This window comes from Xenopus tropicalis, chromosome 6 (assembly GCF_000004195.4).
Source record: "Xenopus tropicalis strain Nigerian chromosome 6, UCB_Xtro_10.0, whole genome shotgun sequence".
Classification (NCBI taxonomy): Eukaryota; Metazoa; Chordata; class Amphibia; order Anura; family Pipidae; genus Xenopus; species Xenopus tropicalis.
In genome coordinates this window covers 94497190-94514661 of record NC_030682.2, presented here as the reverse complement: position 1 = coordinate 94514661, position 17472 = coordinate 94497190, and the positions used below count along the sequence as shown (strand labels likewise).

At 38.0% G+C, this 17472-nt stretch overlaps 1 protein-coding gene across 3 annotated transcripts in view; it reads right to left on the bottom strand.

Moving 5' to 3' along the window:
* The window catches only part of cdkal1 (CDK5 regulatory subunit associated protein 1-like 1), a 477082-nt gene that overhangs the window by 358938 nt on the left and 100672 nt on the right, over positions 1-17472 (bottom strand). For all 3 annotated transcript variants that reach the window (XM_012964438.3, XM_012964437.3, NM_203863.1), the window contains 1 exon segment: positions 4590-4686. In XM_012964438.3, the coding sequence (XP_012819892.1) occupies positions 4590-4686 (97 nt within the window).

Here is a 17472-nt window from a genome sequence, read left to right as displayed (position 1 = left end):
TGCTTTCAGGTGCTGGCATAACAAGACAAATTTTCAAGCCTATGGGCATATTGTCAGTCTGCGCTTATCCATAGGCTGACAATATGCCCTTGTAACCTTACCCTTAGGGAGAGAACTCCACAACTTCAAAGATCTTACTAAAAACCATTATGCCACATCTCAATTTCTGTGGAATAACCTTCTGGTGAATAAGGCATCAGAAATTACATTATTATATGGTCCCCTTTACCTATTTGTATATAGTAAATGATAAAATATCTTTCAAATTAGTCCATACATCCCATGTTTCTAATTATCCTGTCTCTGCTAAATGAAGTATAGTTTTGTATATTTACTGCCTAGCCACTTGTGGCCATACACAGACCGATTTCAGCTGGCGATTCGGGTCCTTAAGACCAACTGGGCAGCTTATTTGTCTGTGTATGGGTAGGCCTCTCCGACTAATTTCTGGGCAAAAATTGGCCAGATGTCGGACAGGTTTGATTCTTCTGATCGGCGACCTCCTCAAACAACCAAATCTAACCATGTATAGCCACCTTTAGTCAGCAACATTTCAGCAATGTTTCATCAACACCACTGGTGTTCAATCAAGCTTTTTTCCAAAAAGGTTCCTGTATTAGAAGACATACATTAAAGACTGCTACAAGTCTGTCCATATGCCATTTTGACATATCTGATGTAATTGTGCCTCAGATAATGCATTTTGCCAAAGTTTATTCTACATAAGAGCACTGAAGAATCTCTGTTAGAAATAAATGAACTAGAGGAAATAACATACCTTGCAATATAGTAACACGCACAATGACAAATAACTTTATGCTTCTGAATGTTACTTAATGGATGTTTACGTTCCCTAACCCTAACCCTTTCACTGAAATCTTTTTCATATGCCTCTACAAAGGGAAGCAGTATGACAGCTGACAGACATCTATATATGTCTACCTGTAAAAACATGAATATAAAGGTTTCAGGAACTTTTCAGAAGTAAATCTGGCTGATCTCATTCAGATATGCTTGTGATAAGGTTGAGACACATGGGTTCCTTTATACTCCTGTATAACACCCACAATGACACAGTGAGAACATACAAACTCTTTGTGACTAAAGCCCTGGCCGGAACTAAACCTACGACCCCACAGCTGTGAAGGGGCAGTTCTAGGCACTGCACCACCATCATTATTAAACTGTAGTACATGTTTAATATTTATGCCTTCCAAATAGCCTTTTAGGCATTTTCTATATACTATAAACTATATAGTTTGGGATTTATTTATGAGATCCTCAACCTATGTTTATTTCCTGGCTGCAACCTATTCACTCATGGCATGATTCCTGCATGAGCAATTGAGAAATTATGGGCCAGTTTTAGTTTCCATGAAAAAATGTGTTTTGTTTTTATGTTTATCATATTACTTATGAGTGTGATTGAACTTGAGAAAAAAAAAAACTTTTCTTCTTCAGTTCCAGTTTTTTCCCCATAGATGCGACAATCTGGAATTGAAGTAAAGATGAGCTTTTCTCATGAAATAAAATCTGGCCCAAAGTTGGGTTTAGGAAAGATACTATTCTGCAACACTTTATATCTGAAATAGTTAAAGTAAAATATAATAAATTCAAATTGTGCAAACAGTTGTTAAACACTCACTACAGTATGGGTGAATGTTTATATCAACAACAGTTTCCTTTTAACTCTAATTTTGTTCATTTCAGGAAAAGCCAAACTACTAAAAATTCCAAGGTGGAAGCAGGTCAGACATAAATGTAACAGCAAATCATGAATATGTCTGCACATCAATTAACTTACACCATAAAATCTTAGAAAATAAAACATTATTTGATTGCTTAAAAAAGCATAAATAAATGATTACATAACATTACTTTCTGTACACTTGAGTACATGGAAATGCAAACACATTGGATACCTGCATCAGAACATTAATATAAAATGGTATTTAGGGAACAAAATATACTGAACTCATGAAGACTCGTGGACAGGAGTTCAGAAATGTGCATCTCGGCATGAAACATAAAACATATCTCTATTTAAATGAAATCCTAGTTCTAGGTAATTATACCTGTGTTTGGAAAACACTATACTATGGTTACACTTTGTTGACAAGCCTTAGCAATCTAGGGAATATCATTTCATTTAGCTCTGCATTCAGCTAGAGTGTTGAAACCAGCACTATTACTGTGCATGTATGGGTGAAGGTAAATAGGATGAATAGCAATAATGCGGAAACAAAGTTATCAAAAAAAGTAATAAAATAAAACATATACATTTTCATTATATTTTTACCAAGACTTTTTAAATATATACTGGGGTTCCGGGAATCATCTAACTTCAAACTGAACCCAGAGACTCAAAGGAGATGTAAAGGATGTAAATAAAATGGTGCCTAATAAAAGACATCATAATTCTAAGCAACTGTTCAATATACATTTTATTGGTTATATGTAAATGTAACGAAAATACACAGTATCTGTAGTTGCCTTTTTTATTTTTGGCCTTTGGACTTTGCAAAAACAATTTAGCAAGTTGGTTGACAGATCTGTGAAGAAACATACAAGGCTGATTTCTGCTACATTGTTCAACCAGACAGAACCAGCATTGTAGAAAAAGAAAATATTGTTTCATTTGCAATTACATTTACAAATAACTTTGAAAAATGTGTAAATCAGTTTATATTAAAACATCAGAATCATATTTTCTTTCATTAGACAACTTTTTATTTTTGGGGCTGCTTCTTTGATTCAACTATATGTCTGGCTGCTGGCATCATGATACTGGTTTCATTGTTTAAATCAAAATAAAACACACTTGTGACAGGAGGGCAACCCAAATTTCAATATATTTTAAACTAAAAGTTACCAGTTTAACACACAGTAAAAACAAAAAGTGAGGGCTGAGAATAAAAAGTAATTACTAATGTATCAATCAAAATGGTTATTTTAATGTTGCCTTGTTATTTGCTCCAAAACAAATTTACATCCAACTACTACTGGGAATTCACTAGTTACTTGCATTCTTCTAAATGTTACTCAATAACAGCTCTGAATAGGTAACAGAAAATAATGCATTATGCTCTTTAATGCCTCCATAAAAACATTTAGCTATCCATAAGCCTCATCAGTAAATTAACTAACTATTTTAACAATGCAAGTTATCCCAATGGTTTTGTTGAGAGGCTATTGGTCATGTTAAGTATACATGCAAATTAGCTGATTAGGAGTAATTTTTCACTTTTCCCTCTGATTTAGCCCAGCCATGACCACAAACTCCTGCCATATTTGACCCTTCCTACACATTAAACCAAAATTCTGATCATATCCAGTATACTACTAAAACACACTGCTCTGCTCAACAGAAAAAGTGTTTGGCAGAAAGTCAGCCTGCACCCATACCAACCTACCCCCTTTCCCAATATTAACACAACCTAGTGGCTGCCATTACATATATACCCAAGCCTGTCCATCTCACATGGACACACATGGGCTGGGTAGTGTTGTTACGGTGAGTGGCCCAAACATACCCATCACCCACTAAAATACTGTTATGCTAGCCCAAACCCACAGGTTTTGGACACCACTAGTGTTAAAATATCCACCACTAGCTTGTACTCAACAATGTAACACCACCATATCATCACCACCATAGTTATACCACCACCTCTTTACACAACAAGTAAACACCCAAAAATAACCTTTACTCTTGACATGACTTATTCTTCACACTCCTACATCCAAGCTTTTAACATGGTGAAAATTGTGTAATTAACCCCTCAGGAACATTCTTAAAACCTCCAAGCCTTCAAATGTTCACTAATGCAGATAAGTGCAAGCTGACAGAATTGAATTGCAAGGGCAAGTGCACACGGATATATTGTCAGCACGTGGATAATTGCAGGGTGACAGTCCTCTAAGTATGCTTAAAAAATGTTCTCATTGTGCCTGCACCTGGAAGCATTGATGGCGGATATCGGCTACGTGTGCCTGCACCCTGGCGATTCAATGCTTCTGGGTGCAAACACGACGAGAATATTTTTTTAAGCGTACGGGCATATTGTCAGCCTGTGTTTATCCACATTCTGACAATATGCCCGTGTGCCCTTACAGTTACAACTCATTTCTTCATCCATGTTTATCATCTTAACTCTCAGCAGCCCCACCCCACCTTTCTTAACTCCTTTACTCTTCCCCACAATAATTACTGTAGGAAACTGTAACAAATATAAATACACTTCAGTTAAGTTTTAATGTTTGAATGTGGAAACTATTATGTCTTATATCACTTGAGTTAACTTTTGTTCAAGTCCCATGGTCTACTCTAGATGATACAGACAGCAAACAAAAGTAAAAATGTAACTGGATGAAAAAATATCTAAAGAACTGTGTGTAGAGCGCTCAGTTCAAGCTGTGAGTTTATCAGTGCATCGGAGTTCAGCTCAGCAAAGAAACATCAGGCAACCTTCTCCTCATTTATAAATGATATCAGAAACAAAGGAGGTTTCGTGTGTGAACAGCAAAGATTCCGAACCATGCAGCATAAATATGCTCAGCAGAAAATTATTCAATGCACATGTTCTTACCCCTATGATACTCAGTCCTTTCATGTACTCTTGACGTGGTTGCGCTTGAGGTACACATCCAGACAGTACAACTTTTTTGTTTGCTTCTTGAGCTTTCCTGAAACATGGTGCAAAAAAAAAAAAAAAAAGATAAGTCATCTTTCAAAGACAACAGCATTTCTTTGCATTACTAAGATAGTTCTTTAAACAACGGAATCTTGGGAAAAAATATTTGAATGCCCGGTAATAATTTAGGATAACAGCTGAATTTCTTAAGCTAGCACACCATCTGTATCACATGTATTGGCTGTAGAGGGATTCCTTTGCATGCAGTTCTAAATCTTTGTAGCTTACTGTTAAGCTGGCCATACACGTTGAGACCTTTAGGTGGGCAATATCAGGCTGATGTGATCGACTGACCCCTTGGGCCAATGATCAGATCATAAATGCTGCTAGGCAGGTATTTGGAACAAGGGCCTCATCAACACAAATATGCAGTCCTTGATCCAAAGGCAAAATCAAACCCGCATAATCAATACCTTGTAGATTTTGGGCAAATATAGGCCAGTTAGGCCTGTTGACTGCTACCATACACAGGGCCAATAAGCTGCTGCAGTGATTTTTTTCATATTGCTCAGGCATTCACATCTTGCACTGACCAATTTTAAAAGTCAGTAACAAATTGAGGTTTCGCTGTAATGCTGCATCTGTTGCGTCATTCAAAGACAAGAATACAGGTTTCTAAAGGAAAAGGAAAGGTTTAATAAAATGGGGGGGAGCAAAGGTTAATAAGACAGAAGAGGAAGACAGATGTCCAAAAAGTCACAGAAGTGGAAGAATATCGCTGCACATCACCTTCTACAGAAATACCATGGACCGGTGCAATTAACTGCTAACAGGAACACCAGCCCAGGGCGTCAGGTAAGTGATTACACTCACTGGGGGTGCCTAACAATTGGTACCCCATGTGATTAACCCTTTCATTCTTATTGAAAGCATTTTAAAACTTTTGTTAAGAATTTTTTGAGAGGGCCCACTCAGGATGATTGAATTTAGTTTTTTACGGTAACCCTGCCATATTAGTTTAGGTTATTAAAAATATGCACACATACAATATAATGTGCTTGCAGTGCAAGAATACAAAGCAATCAATAATTAACCAAACTGTAGCAATTTTACATAGTAATTTGTTAATTCTAGGTTCCCTACAGTAATTGCAGTAATAGTAGTTTACAGTAATATAATACAATAGTAGATTTAGCAGCCTACATTAACATTGAAAAATAGAGAGCAAAATAGATGTTAAGCCTTTTATTATTACACTTTCTGTCTTCAAGTGGCCAGATTCACTAGGTTGAATCCATCCTAGCGCCAGCATGATTTACTTGACTGGGCTTTAATGATGCAGAATGTTGCACAGAATGTTACTATAGGATAAAAAATGTTGCTCCAGCAGATTTCGTGCAACTTCGTAAATGCAGCAACGTGAAGGGCTTTCCACCAGCCACTCCTATTGTTGCCGGTGGAAAGCAATTTTGGAGTTGTTAGTCACCCGGATAGCAGAGATCTGAACCACTCCATGGGTTCTAACCCTTAGGGGCACATTTACAAAGGCACGAATGCTCGAGCGTTCATGCGAACGCTCTGAGCGTATTTTCGCCAATTTTTTCGGGTCGTCCGGACGACTTTTTCGTTCGCCGCACGACTTTTTCGTACGCCGCACGAAAAAATCGGAAAGGTTTTACCACTGTTTACAATTGTTCGGTACGAAAATTTCGTGACTTTCGGATCGCCAATACGATATTTTCGTTACTAATACGATTTTTTCGTAAGCATTTTCGTGATATTTGCGATCTTCAGAAATTTTCGTTTCCAATCCGATTTTTTCCCATTCGTGATTCGGATTCGTGGATTAGTAAATGTGCCCCTTAGAGGGCTGTCCCATGGAAAGAGTTGCCCGTAATAGACCTCTGATACCGCTGGCAACTAATCTCTTCAAAATTCCTTTCCACCAGCAACAATATGAATCGTTAGTGGAAAGGCCTGCAGCAGCAGAGATCTATCTCCATGGGACATCAGTCTTAAGGTGGCCATACACGTGGCGATCCGACGATGTTTCGTACGACCATCGGTCGCACGAAACATCGTAAGATCCGCCACACACCATTCAGGGCTGAATCGGCAGGTAAGGAGGTAGAAACAATAGGATTTCTACCTCCTTCTGCCGATTCAGCTCTGAAGGGAGAATTTTGGTCAGGCGCCTTCTATGGCGCCCGATCAAAATTTTCAAACTTGTCCGATCGGCGAGTCGTCCGATATCGGCAGCTTCCTGCGATATCGGTCGACTCGCCGACATGCCATACACGCACCGATTATCGTACGAAACGAGGTTTCGTACGATAATATCGGTGCGTGTATGGCCACCTTAGGGTACACTAACAAGAGCACAACACACTATTAAATACAACAGACAACTGCACAGAAAAGTTTCTCCCAATGTAGACAAACTTGCAAATTTAGAAATTGCTAACAACTATAATTAATTAATCAAATATAGAGATCAGGGCCATGTTTTCTTTCTATGCATCTTATGAAGGAGACATATACCTATACAAACAAGCTTTTATACATTGAAAACATCTAATTTTCATTTGCTTGGAAAGAAAAAAAACTACAGACTATTAAGGAGCAAAAAACTATATTTAACATGCACTAGTAACTTTCCTCTTCAGTCTGGAAACACCCTGACCCCTGGCTGGTGACCCTTGTAGCTATATAAAAGCTTATGAGGTCTCAGTTGCCAGCTAGGTAGCAGACTATATAGCTATAAAGAGAAGTAGCACCTTAGCTCTGTTACAACCTTGCCACCTAGTGGGGACCTGAAATTGGAAGTTCTCAAACCAAAGAAAAATTATTCCCTTCCATTTACCACAAGTCATTTTGCTTGGGTTCACTTTAGGCCAGCGTTAACATTTATTATGCATTAAAGTACTGCATAAAATCAACCATTATGTCCAGTGTTATTAAAAGAAACAAAAAACACATGGATTGTGGCCAGGGTTTAGTGAACTTGAAATACTTTCCAGATTATCACAGGCCATGTCTGGGATCTCTGCTTCCATCCCATCTGGGGGGAGGGTGAGGTCAGTCATGTTTACCAGGCAGCATTGAGAATCAGGGCCCAAATCCATGAACATTTCCTATCACTATTACACATTGTTCATAAATGGAAAAAGCATCTTTATTCTTTAGCTGCTACCTTTAAAGCTGCACTACTGAGAGCAGCCTGTGTATGTCCACCTTTACTTATCAACAAGAAATTTGGATCACTTTATTTTAAATCTACTCAAAATTATTTAGATATTAAACCCAAGAATTGTTTAGCCTCCAATATGGATTATTTATATCTTATTTAGGGTTTAGGTGTACTGTTTTATTTTTACAGAGAAAAAGATAATCATTTTTTAAAAATTCTAATTTGCTTAAAATGGACTCTATAGGGGATGGCCTTCCTATAATTTGGAGATTTTTGTATTCTGGATTTCCTGGGCATCCCATACCTGTGTATTACCATTTTTGCTCTGTATGTTAACAAGGCGTTAGCATACCATAAATATAGGATAATAACAAGGCACCAGATTTTACTGTGCTGTCTGTGAAATGCATGTAATGAGTGTTAGCTTATGATGCATGGTGCTCTGAGGGGTGATAATAAGGCCCCACTATTTATTTTATATGTGATAAATTACCTGAGTACAAGTAAACATGTAAGAATGTATCTGAGACATGGAAATGAAAAATAGTCAGCCTATTCAAGAGATGTCTTTGGTACATTGAGGGGAAAAAATAGTGCTGCTTAGATAGCTGCAGTCAATTAATATTAACAATTTTAAAATTACTCTAAAGACACATTCTCAGCAAAAACGTAATCACATATACTCTCTATAACTGCTTTATTTACAGATTGAATTATATACTTCAGACTGAAAAAGCCTAATTTAGTATATTGACCTTATTTAAAAAACAAATACAAACCAATAGGTATTTTCTGCCTACAAGCTGTCTTTAATGTATTTGTATTTAGTCAATAGGGCATATCGGTAAACTGTACATCAAACTGCAATCTAACTGAATGAGTGCAAATATCTGTTTGATTACTTTTCATAGATTTTAATCCACTTCATATCTAGGGAGGCCAATGCATGTCAGGTACTTTTGCCCCCGAGAGTGAAAAGTTTGCCCTATCAATGTGTTTAGTGCTACCCCCACTCAAAAGTTCAAATCAATCTAATCCAGTTTGTACAAGCCACTTGCAACATGCCATTTTAGCTTGATTAAATGTATCTGCTTTCAGTTGTAGGTAATATCACACTGCGCAGTCTTTACTTTTTTTCTTCCTTAAAAGGGTGTACCTTCTTCAAAAATGAAAGAAAAAGTAATTCTTAGCAACTTTTCAACATCCATGCATGCAACATAGATTCATTAAAAAATAAATCTTAAATTAAGATGGGCATACAATGAAAGATCCACTCATTTGGCAAAGTTGCCATTTGAGTGAATCTTTCCCCGTAATGCCCACCTTGAGGTAGACACAGGGTTGGACTGGGGGTGCAGGGCCCACCGGGGCTCCCGCCCCAGGGGCCCTGCAGGTGCCCCAGCCGCGTCCCCTAACCCCCCCCCAGGGGCCCCCCTAACCCCCCCCCCGCAGGGCCCCCGCCTGACGTCCTCCCCGAGCGCGTATAAATTGAATGCGTCGGGGAGGAACAGTCAGTAGGGGGAGCGCCGGCAAAGGTCGGACTGGGCCGCCGGGGCCCACCGGGATTTTTCCCGGTGTCCCGGCAGCCCAGCCCGACCCTGGGTAGACAATATCAGATTGAACAAATCGTTTGGCCTAATGGCCAAATGATCAGATAACATTCACAGGATTAAAGACATTGGGGCAAGGACTGCATAAATGAACTGATGCGCTCCTCATCCCGATGTGATTTTTAAACCTGCCTGATAAAAAATTGCCCATATCTCTATTAGGTAGACAGCTCTAGCAGTTGTAGCTCAGCCAAGGGAGGGGGGAGTGAGTTTTTTTAATTCTTATGGGAGGAGGGAGCAGGAGAAGGGAGAGAGGAGAGAGCTGCACAGACTCCAAGAACATATTTACAAAAAAGGAGACAGGAAATCCTGTGATCTTTTGATAGAGGGCAGTGCAGCATTTCTGTGAGTGCTTATGGCTGTATTTACATAGACCTTTCTAATAAAGATTATTTAGTTTTTACCTTTCCTTCTCCTTTAAAGCACTGTAGCAGAAGCCAGTTGGTTAGCAGGTCTTCTGCTACATTGTTTAGAGTAAGGACCAAAGAAGAGAAAGGGATAAACTAAATGGGACACTTTTGTTTTGGTGCTGCCTACCTCAATACTATCTGCAGTCTTTGGTAATAACAATACTTTTTTTTTTTTTTTTTACAGAGAAAAAGGTTAAGCCCCAAATCATTTAATTAAGGAAGAGTCTCACCAGTATAATCTTTAGGTTTGTGTGCCAAGCCCTAAAATATTAACCAAGGGGGGCAGAACACTGTAGTACGTAGTAGTATATGGGATTGCAAATGAGGGAATGCAAAATTTAGGTTTCACTGTTAAGAACTTTTGCTGAGCGCAAACCCATAAGCTACTACAATACCAGTGTATAGTTAGTTTCAGTCAAAAAGGGATAAATGGGAGTTTGGGAGCATTATGTCACTTACTTACCTGCTTCCTCAAGTTTAGTAGCAGCAGCTACAACCTGTAGGAGTTTGCACAAGATATCCATAGACATTTGTGGAGATGCAGTGAAAGGGGACTAGGAGTCCATAAAGTAAAAACCAGGTTGGATCCACTAAATAGTGTCTGCAGGGATCCACGCTACCACTATACTTTGTAATGGCCTTAAAGAGACTGTATTAATATGGGAGAACAACATTAGTGTTTATGAAAGAGGGCATGTATCCGTGCCTAGGTTGTGCACAATGTAGCAGCATAATAAAAGGCTCCATGTTTAGTCATTCACAATCAGGAAAACGTATAAAATAAGAGGTAATCACACATGCTCTACTAATTCCGTATTTCCCTACATCGATCAACAATTAGGAACAAAGTAGTGAAGTTACCAGTTCCACCCAACTTTAAAAAGGCAGGACATAATGCCTCTCAGTTACAATAAGTGGTGATAGAATCAATGTGGTGTTAAGATTTGGAGGAAATAGAAATCTGTATCTCAAAAAATATAGGACATTTTATATCCACACCTTGACATTTGAGTTTCAGGGTATGAATCGGGATTATGACCTGTATAGTTTTGATTACTGTTTTTAACTTTTTTGATATATATATATATATATATATATATATACACACTTAGGGGCATATTTATTATGCTGTGTAAAAAACGGCGAGAAAATTCGCCACACATCGCCAGGCTTCGCCGTGTAAAAATGGCATAAAAACGGCGTAAAATCAGCGTAATTGTTTTACGCGTTTTTTCTTCCACCGGAACTTATGGAAAATAACGGCATAATATCCGGTGTTCAAATGGCGATTTTTTCCATTTATTTTACACAGCTTTTTACTCGAATTAGTTTTACACAGCATAATAAATACGCCCCTTAAACTATAGCAGCGGTTTACAACATCCTTATAATTTACAATACGTTATTTTCCTATAGTACAAACCTGAAAATTTGGAAATATGAAATGTTAAATGCGTGACAGCTTTAAATTTTTGTATGTGCTTACAAGCAGAAAGGTGAAAAGCATCTGTTGTTTTGCCTCAATCTAAATGTTGCAAAGCACCCAATAGGCAACAAATCTTTAAGCCTATAAAGGCACATGATGCTACTTAAAATGTAACCTCTTTGTGTTTTATTCATCCTCTGTCAAAATTGGTGCTGGTGTCTAAAAGTCAGGTGCTAGAAAAGCTGGGAGGTGAATAGGATGTGAGCTAGACTTCTATTTCTTGATTTCCTTTTCAACAATTAAGCACGTGTCTTTCAAATTCCTAATATGTAAAACCAGGCTGTCATTTGGGAATCATATTAATGCTACAAGCCTGTAATTAAATCAGTGCTTTAATTCACACAGCAGACAAGATGGGCTCTTCTCCCCCCACCTCCAGTTCAAATGCCAGACTTCCATTGGAATAGTGTGTAGCCGTGCCATAAGCATTCGTTGAGTAATTCTTTAAAGCAAGCACAAGTGATATCATCTATGTAATATCCTATTGGCTACCGCAACCTTAGCAGAAATGCCAGCAAATTGCTCATTATTCAGCGAAATCACGGCTTAATTCACACATATAATGATAAAATATTTGATCTTATTTCTTTCCTCAGCACTGTAAAGCAATAAAATAGTCTCTGCCTAGATTATGTCTTAGTCTCACACTGCTAGTCTTAAACTGCTACAAGCACATTTCCCCTTAAGTTAAACTTCTCCATCTGTTTACTTTTGATCTATTGACTTTATACAATTTTTTTTTTAGTTTTTTGAGCAAAAAAAACAACAACATGCGGCCTAATTGCTTTTCTATTCAGATGCATGTCATGTAAATGAATTTTTTAGATGGCAGTGATTTTATAGAAAATGCATCTGATGCAATTAAAATGATGGTTCAAGGTAAAGTTCATTTAATTGAAGAATATGAAGGATGTGTAAGGAAAATGTATTTATTCCTGCCACTTAGAGATTCCACAAGGTATTATTCTCACTGGCATTCATGTTTGTGGAGGATAAAAGCTTTTCTAATACTCTTTTGGAGCTACCTCGAATTTCTAAAGAACAAATTATTTTGCTTCCTTTTGTAGATCAAGAAAAAAAAAAAGACTCATTAAATAATTTTAATAAGAGGAATGTTTGCTGCTGTGGTTTGTGTTTTGAAAGAGGGAATAAAAAAAAAAAAATATTTAATGAAATGTGTTTTTCTTAAGGGTTTTCCAAACTATTTTAATGCTGTAATGACATATTTGCTGTAATTTAGTAGATGTTTGAAAAAGATGATAATTAGCATATTGTTGTTGACTTAATATAGTAATGCACTGTGTTGAACAAGCTAAATATATTTACATGAAATAACACATTGTGGCATTGTGGATCTATACAGAGAAAATGCTTAGCTTGTTTGCTTTCACTTATATAGATTACTTAATGAAATATACAGTATGTGAGTGTTTATGTGCCCTGACTGCAATTTCAAGCTGGGAAGCCACAGTCTGAACATCCTTATACAGGGTCAGGAACATCAGGGACAGTAAAGCATTTCTGAAATACTCTACATTAGAAATATATATTTGTTTGATTAATGTAAGTTACAATGACTAACATCCATTCCTAAAAACCATTTCTGGTGGCAGCTTATGGTTAGAACTGCCATGTAAAATCCAAAACCAATAAGCAAATGAATCCTAAAGTATCTAGACATATCTATGTGCTTTAGTACACTCCAGATCCCTAAGAATGGAGGGAACACAAATGTGAAGGCTCTTCAATACTGAGGAAGAGTATGTACAATGAAGTTAGAGAAGGCATACAGGTTCCAATTCCAATTCTGTTCTAGTAGATTGATCCACAATACTTTGTTATTTGATAGAGCCGGCTTGAAGGTTCAGCCTGCATAGTAAACACTACTTGGCTAAGCCCTTCTAGAAGGAAATTGTTTCTGAGGCCACCCTGAATGAGGATGTATCTACTGCTGTAGCGTTGCCAGAGCAGATTTGTTCCTTGTTTTGCAACAGAGTCAAGGAAACTGTCACAGGCCAATCTGTTTTGAGATGTCTCTTTCTCTAAGAGCCGGGATGTGCAACTGAAAGAGAGGACTGGCAGAAAATTGAAGTAGTCTCTTGCGGCATCGCCTTACCCATTTAAATTTCTCCATTCTTGCAATACAACAAGCAAGAAAGAGAATACTGGCATTTTCCTCACCACTTTACAAAGATTAGAGAAAGTAAGTGTATTTTAATGATAAGTGTCGCATCCATGTAGTTTACACATCAGATTTTCTCTCAGTCCCATGCAACTACATCCTACTTATATGATGCACTCTGTAGATAGTTACATAGTTACATAGGGTTGAAAAAAGACCAGAGTCCATCAAGTTCAACCCATCCAAATAAACCTAGCACGCACAACCTATACTTACCAATCTATACACTCACATACATAGACTATATATACAACCACTAATACTAACTGTAGATATTAGTATCACAATAGCCTTGGATATTCTGCTTGTTCAAAAACTTATCCAGGCCCCTCTTAAAGGCATTAATAGAATCTGCCATCACAACATCACTAGGAAGGGCATTCCACAACCTCACTGTCCTCACTGTAAAAAAAACACCTACGCTGCTTCAAGTGGAAGCTCCGTTCCTCTAATCTAAAGGGGTGACCTCTGGTGCGTTGATTGTTTTTATAGGAAAAAAGAACAACCCCCCCATCTGCCTATAATCCCCTCTAATGTACTTGTACAGAGTAATCATGTCCCCTCGCAAGCTCCTCTTTACCAGAGAAAACAACCCCAACCTCGACAGTCTAACCTCATACCTTAAATCTTCCATCCCCTTTACCAGTTTAGTTGTAGTCTCTGCACTTTCTCCAGCTCATTAATATCCTTCTTAAGGACTGGAGCCCAAAACTGCACTGCATACTTAAGGTGAGGCCTTACCTAGATCCTTCTCCATTAAGGATTCCCCCAACAAACTACCATTCAGTAGATAGTTTGTGTTTATATTATTTCTACCAAATTGCATAACTTTGCACTTGTCCACATTGAACCTCATTTTCCAGTTTGCTGCCCAGTTTTCCAATTTTGTCAAATCACTCGGCAAAGTGGCAACATCCTGCATGGAACTTATAGTTTTGCACAATTTAGTGTCATCAGCAAAAATAGAAACAGTAGTCTCTATGCCCACCTCCAGGTCATTAATAAACAAGTTAAAAAGCAAAGGACTAAGGACTGACCCCAGCGGTACTCCACTAACGACACTGGTCCAATTAGAAAATGTTCCATTTACCACCACTCTTTGTAATCTATCCTTCAGCCAGTTCTCTGTCCAATTACAAATATTATGTTTTAGGCCAATATTCCTCAATTTGATCATTAACCTTCTGTGAGGTACAGTATCAAATGCTTTAGCAAAGTCCAAGTAGATTACATCAACTGCTATTCCAGCATTGAGGTTCATGCTCACCTCCTCATAAAAGGCAACTAAATTAGTCTGGCAAGATCTGTTATGCATAAAACCATGCTGGCACAAACTTATAGTATTGTGAACTGCAATGTATTCAAGTACCCTATCCCTTATTACCCCTTCCAAAATCTTTCCTACTACTGACGTCAGATAAAACAATATCCTACAAAACTTCTTTTGTAGTTATCCCTTATAGTTTAATTGAGAGCCAGATGAACTGTCTGTATGTTTTTGGGGTGTAGGAGGAAACCAGAAACCCGCACAAGCAAATTTAGAAACATGCATATCTCTATCTGATGAGTGAGTGTGTGTGTGTATCTAAAGCACACGTTTTCTGTTCCACCTGTTGTATGATTTCAATAGGCTCTTACAGTTATAAATATAAGTTTGTAGGCCGGGAAATAAAGTTTAAAAGGTGACATCTGCTAAAATAAACAACACAAAATGTACCAAGCATGGAGAGCTTGTGCCTGCTTAGATAAACACTTGCAGTTGTTTTTGCAATATTGTGCAACAGGAAACAAGCAAGACAGACACACACACACCAGGCATTCCAACAGCCACCTTGTCTGTGGCTGAGCCGAGTCCTGCTAGGCAGTTAGGATCAAACGTTTATCTACACTAGTTTGGTGTCCCCTTTTCTGCTCCTGTATTGAGGAACGGCCACAAGCACAGAATAACGACCACGGCTGTTTTATTTGCCTCAAAAAAAAGTAGCAACAAAAAAAGCTTGAAATCTCCCCATCATTTCACCGCACTGCTGTTAATGGAAATCATGTAAAAATGCCACAATAGCCAGTAGATTCAGGATGCAGATGCTGCTGTCTCTGCTTCCTACTGCCCACAGTGCTCCCCCTGCAAGGGTTTGGGCCACAAGACAGCCCTTCTACAAATTCTGTGGGAAACACATATACCTTTTATATGTAGGGCTTTTCTGGGAGTGGGGAGGGTGAATTGAACATATAACAAAACCTGGCACATCCATATGTACATATAATCAATCAGTCTATGAAAATGTTCAAATAATAGCTTGCACTGAATGCAAATGAAGAATTAAGTGTTAATAGTGTGTTTTTGTACAGTTAAAACAATATTTTAGTCTTTTCACAGAACACACCTTAATGTGAATGCCTGGTAGTTACTCCCAGGAATTACTTCCATGCAGAAAAACAACTGAAATGCTGGTACTGAACCCTGCTCCCCTATGACGATTCAGTGTTTTTATTTATGTAATCAACAGCAGTCTCATGATCGTGTAGGAAAATAACCCAAGTGTGACTCAGCTGTGGTTCAACAAAACTGGCTTTCAAGACAAAAATACCTCTAGGCAGATCTATGCCACAAACTGCCATTTACGAGAATAGTACACAGTTGAGAAATTTCTTTTCTAGCCTATTGTTTAAAAGAGAGAGAGAAATAGAACAGAGAGATAGAGTGTGTGTGCAAAGGCCTATAGGCACCTAAGACAGAAATCACAGTAAAAGTACCAATTACAGATTTTAAGGTTATACAGCACTAAACAAAAAAGATAAATGTATGTACAGAGAGGAGTAAAGGTGCTAAGCTACCATCTCTTCTTCCTATACTTATGCATGTCTTTATCGTCGCCAACTTTTACCCAAAATGGTCCATCGCAAAGATATGTTTTGTTTTTTATTTTAGTTTTAACTATATAACACTCGAGCTAGTCTAAGTGCAGTGTACAGGTACCACTGCAGTATCACATCACATTTAATGAAACAGATGCTTACTGACAGTTCAAAGAAAATGATAAAATATGAACCTTTCAATAAAGCTCAAATGGCAAACAAATGAACATGGGCACATAATTTATGCTCCACCATATGTTAATTAGCACACAGTATAATTATGTATACACCAATACGTTAATGAATTGTCTCTTGCTTTTGGCCCAAACATTGCGCAGCAACCCTGACACACACAATAGTGCTGGAAGCACCTACAAAAAGACCCATAAGAGGTAAAGTATGTGATTTTACATCTGCATGTAACTAGGTGGGAAAAGGGGCATGGGTGCTGGGCTATGGGCTTTGTTCAACTTCCATGTAGCAGACATACTTGGTGCGGCAATCTCTGATCCTAGAAGTCAAGCAAAAGTATACTGACTACCCCCTTTCCAAAAAGTTGGGACACTGTGTAAAAGTAAATAAAATGTGCATGTGATAATTTGCAGATGATTTAAACTCTATATTTAATTGAAACTTGTACAAAGACAACATATCAGAGGTTGAAATTGAGAAATGTTATTGTTTTCTGAAAAATATATGCTTGTTTTGGATTTGATGCCAGCCACACATTTCAAAAAAAGTTGGGACAGGGGCAACTATAAACTCTCAGAAGTAAAAAAGGGTAGGTTACACCAGGTTTCTTAAGGAAAAGATTGCAAAGAATTTGGGGATTTCATAATGTACAGTGCATAATATAAGGGATTCAGTGAATCTGTTAGAAACCCTGTACACGAGGCTGAAAGCCAATTTTGGATACCAGTGATCTTCGGGACCTCAGGTGGCACTGCATCCACAAATGAAAGTTACAACTCTACCATGCAATCAACAAACTATATAGGAAACAGGATCCAAAAACACTGCTGCCTTCTCTGGGCCCAAGCTCAGTTAAGATGGGCTGAGAGGAAGTGGAAAACTGTCCAATTAATTTTTAACTGGTCTAACCAA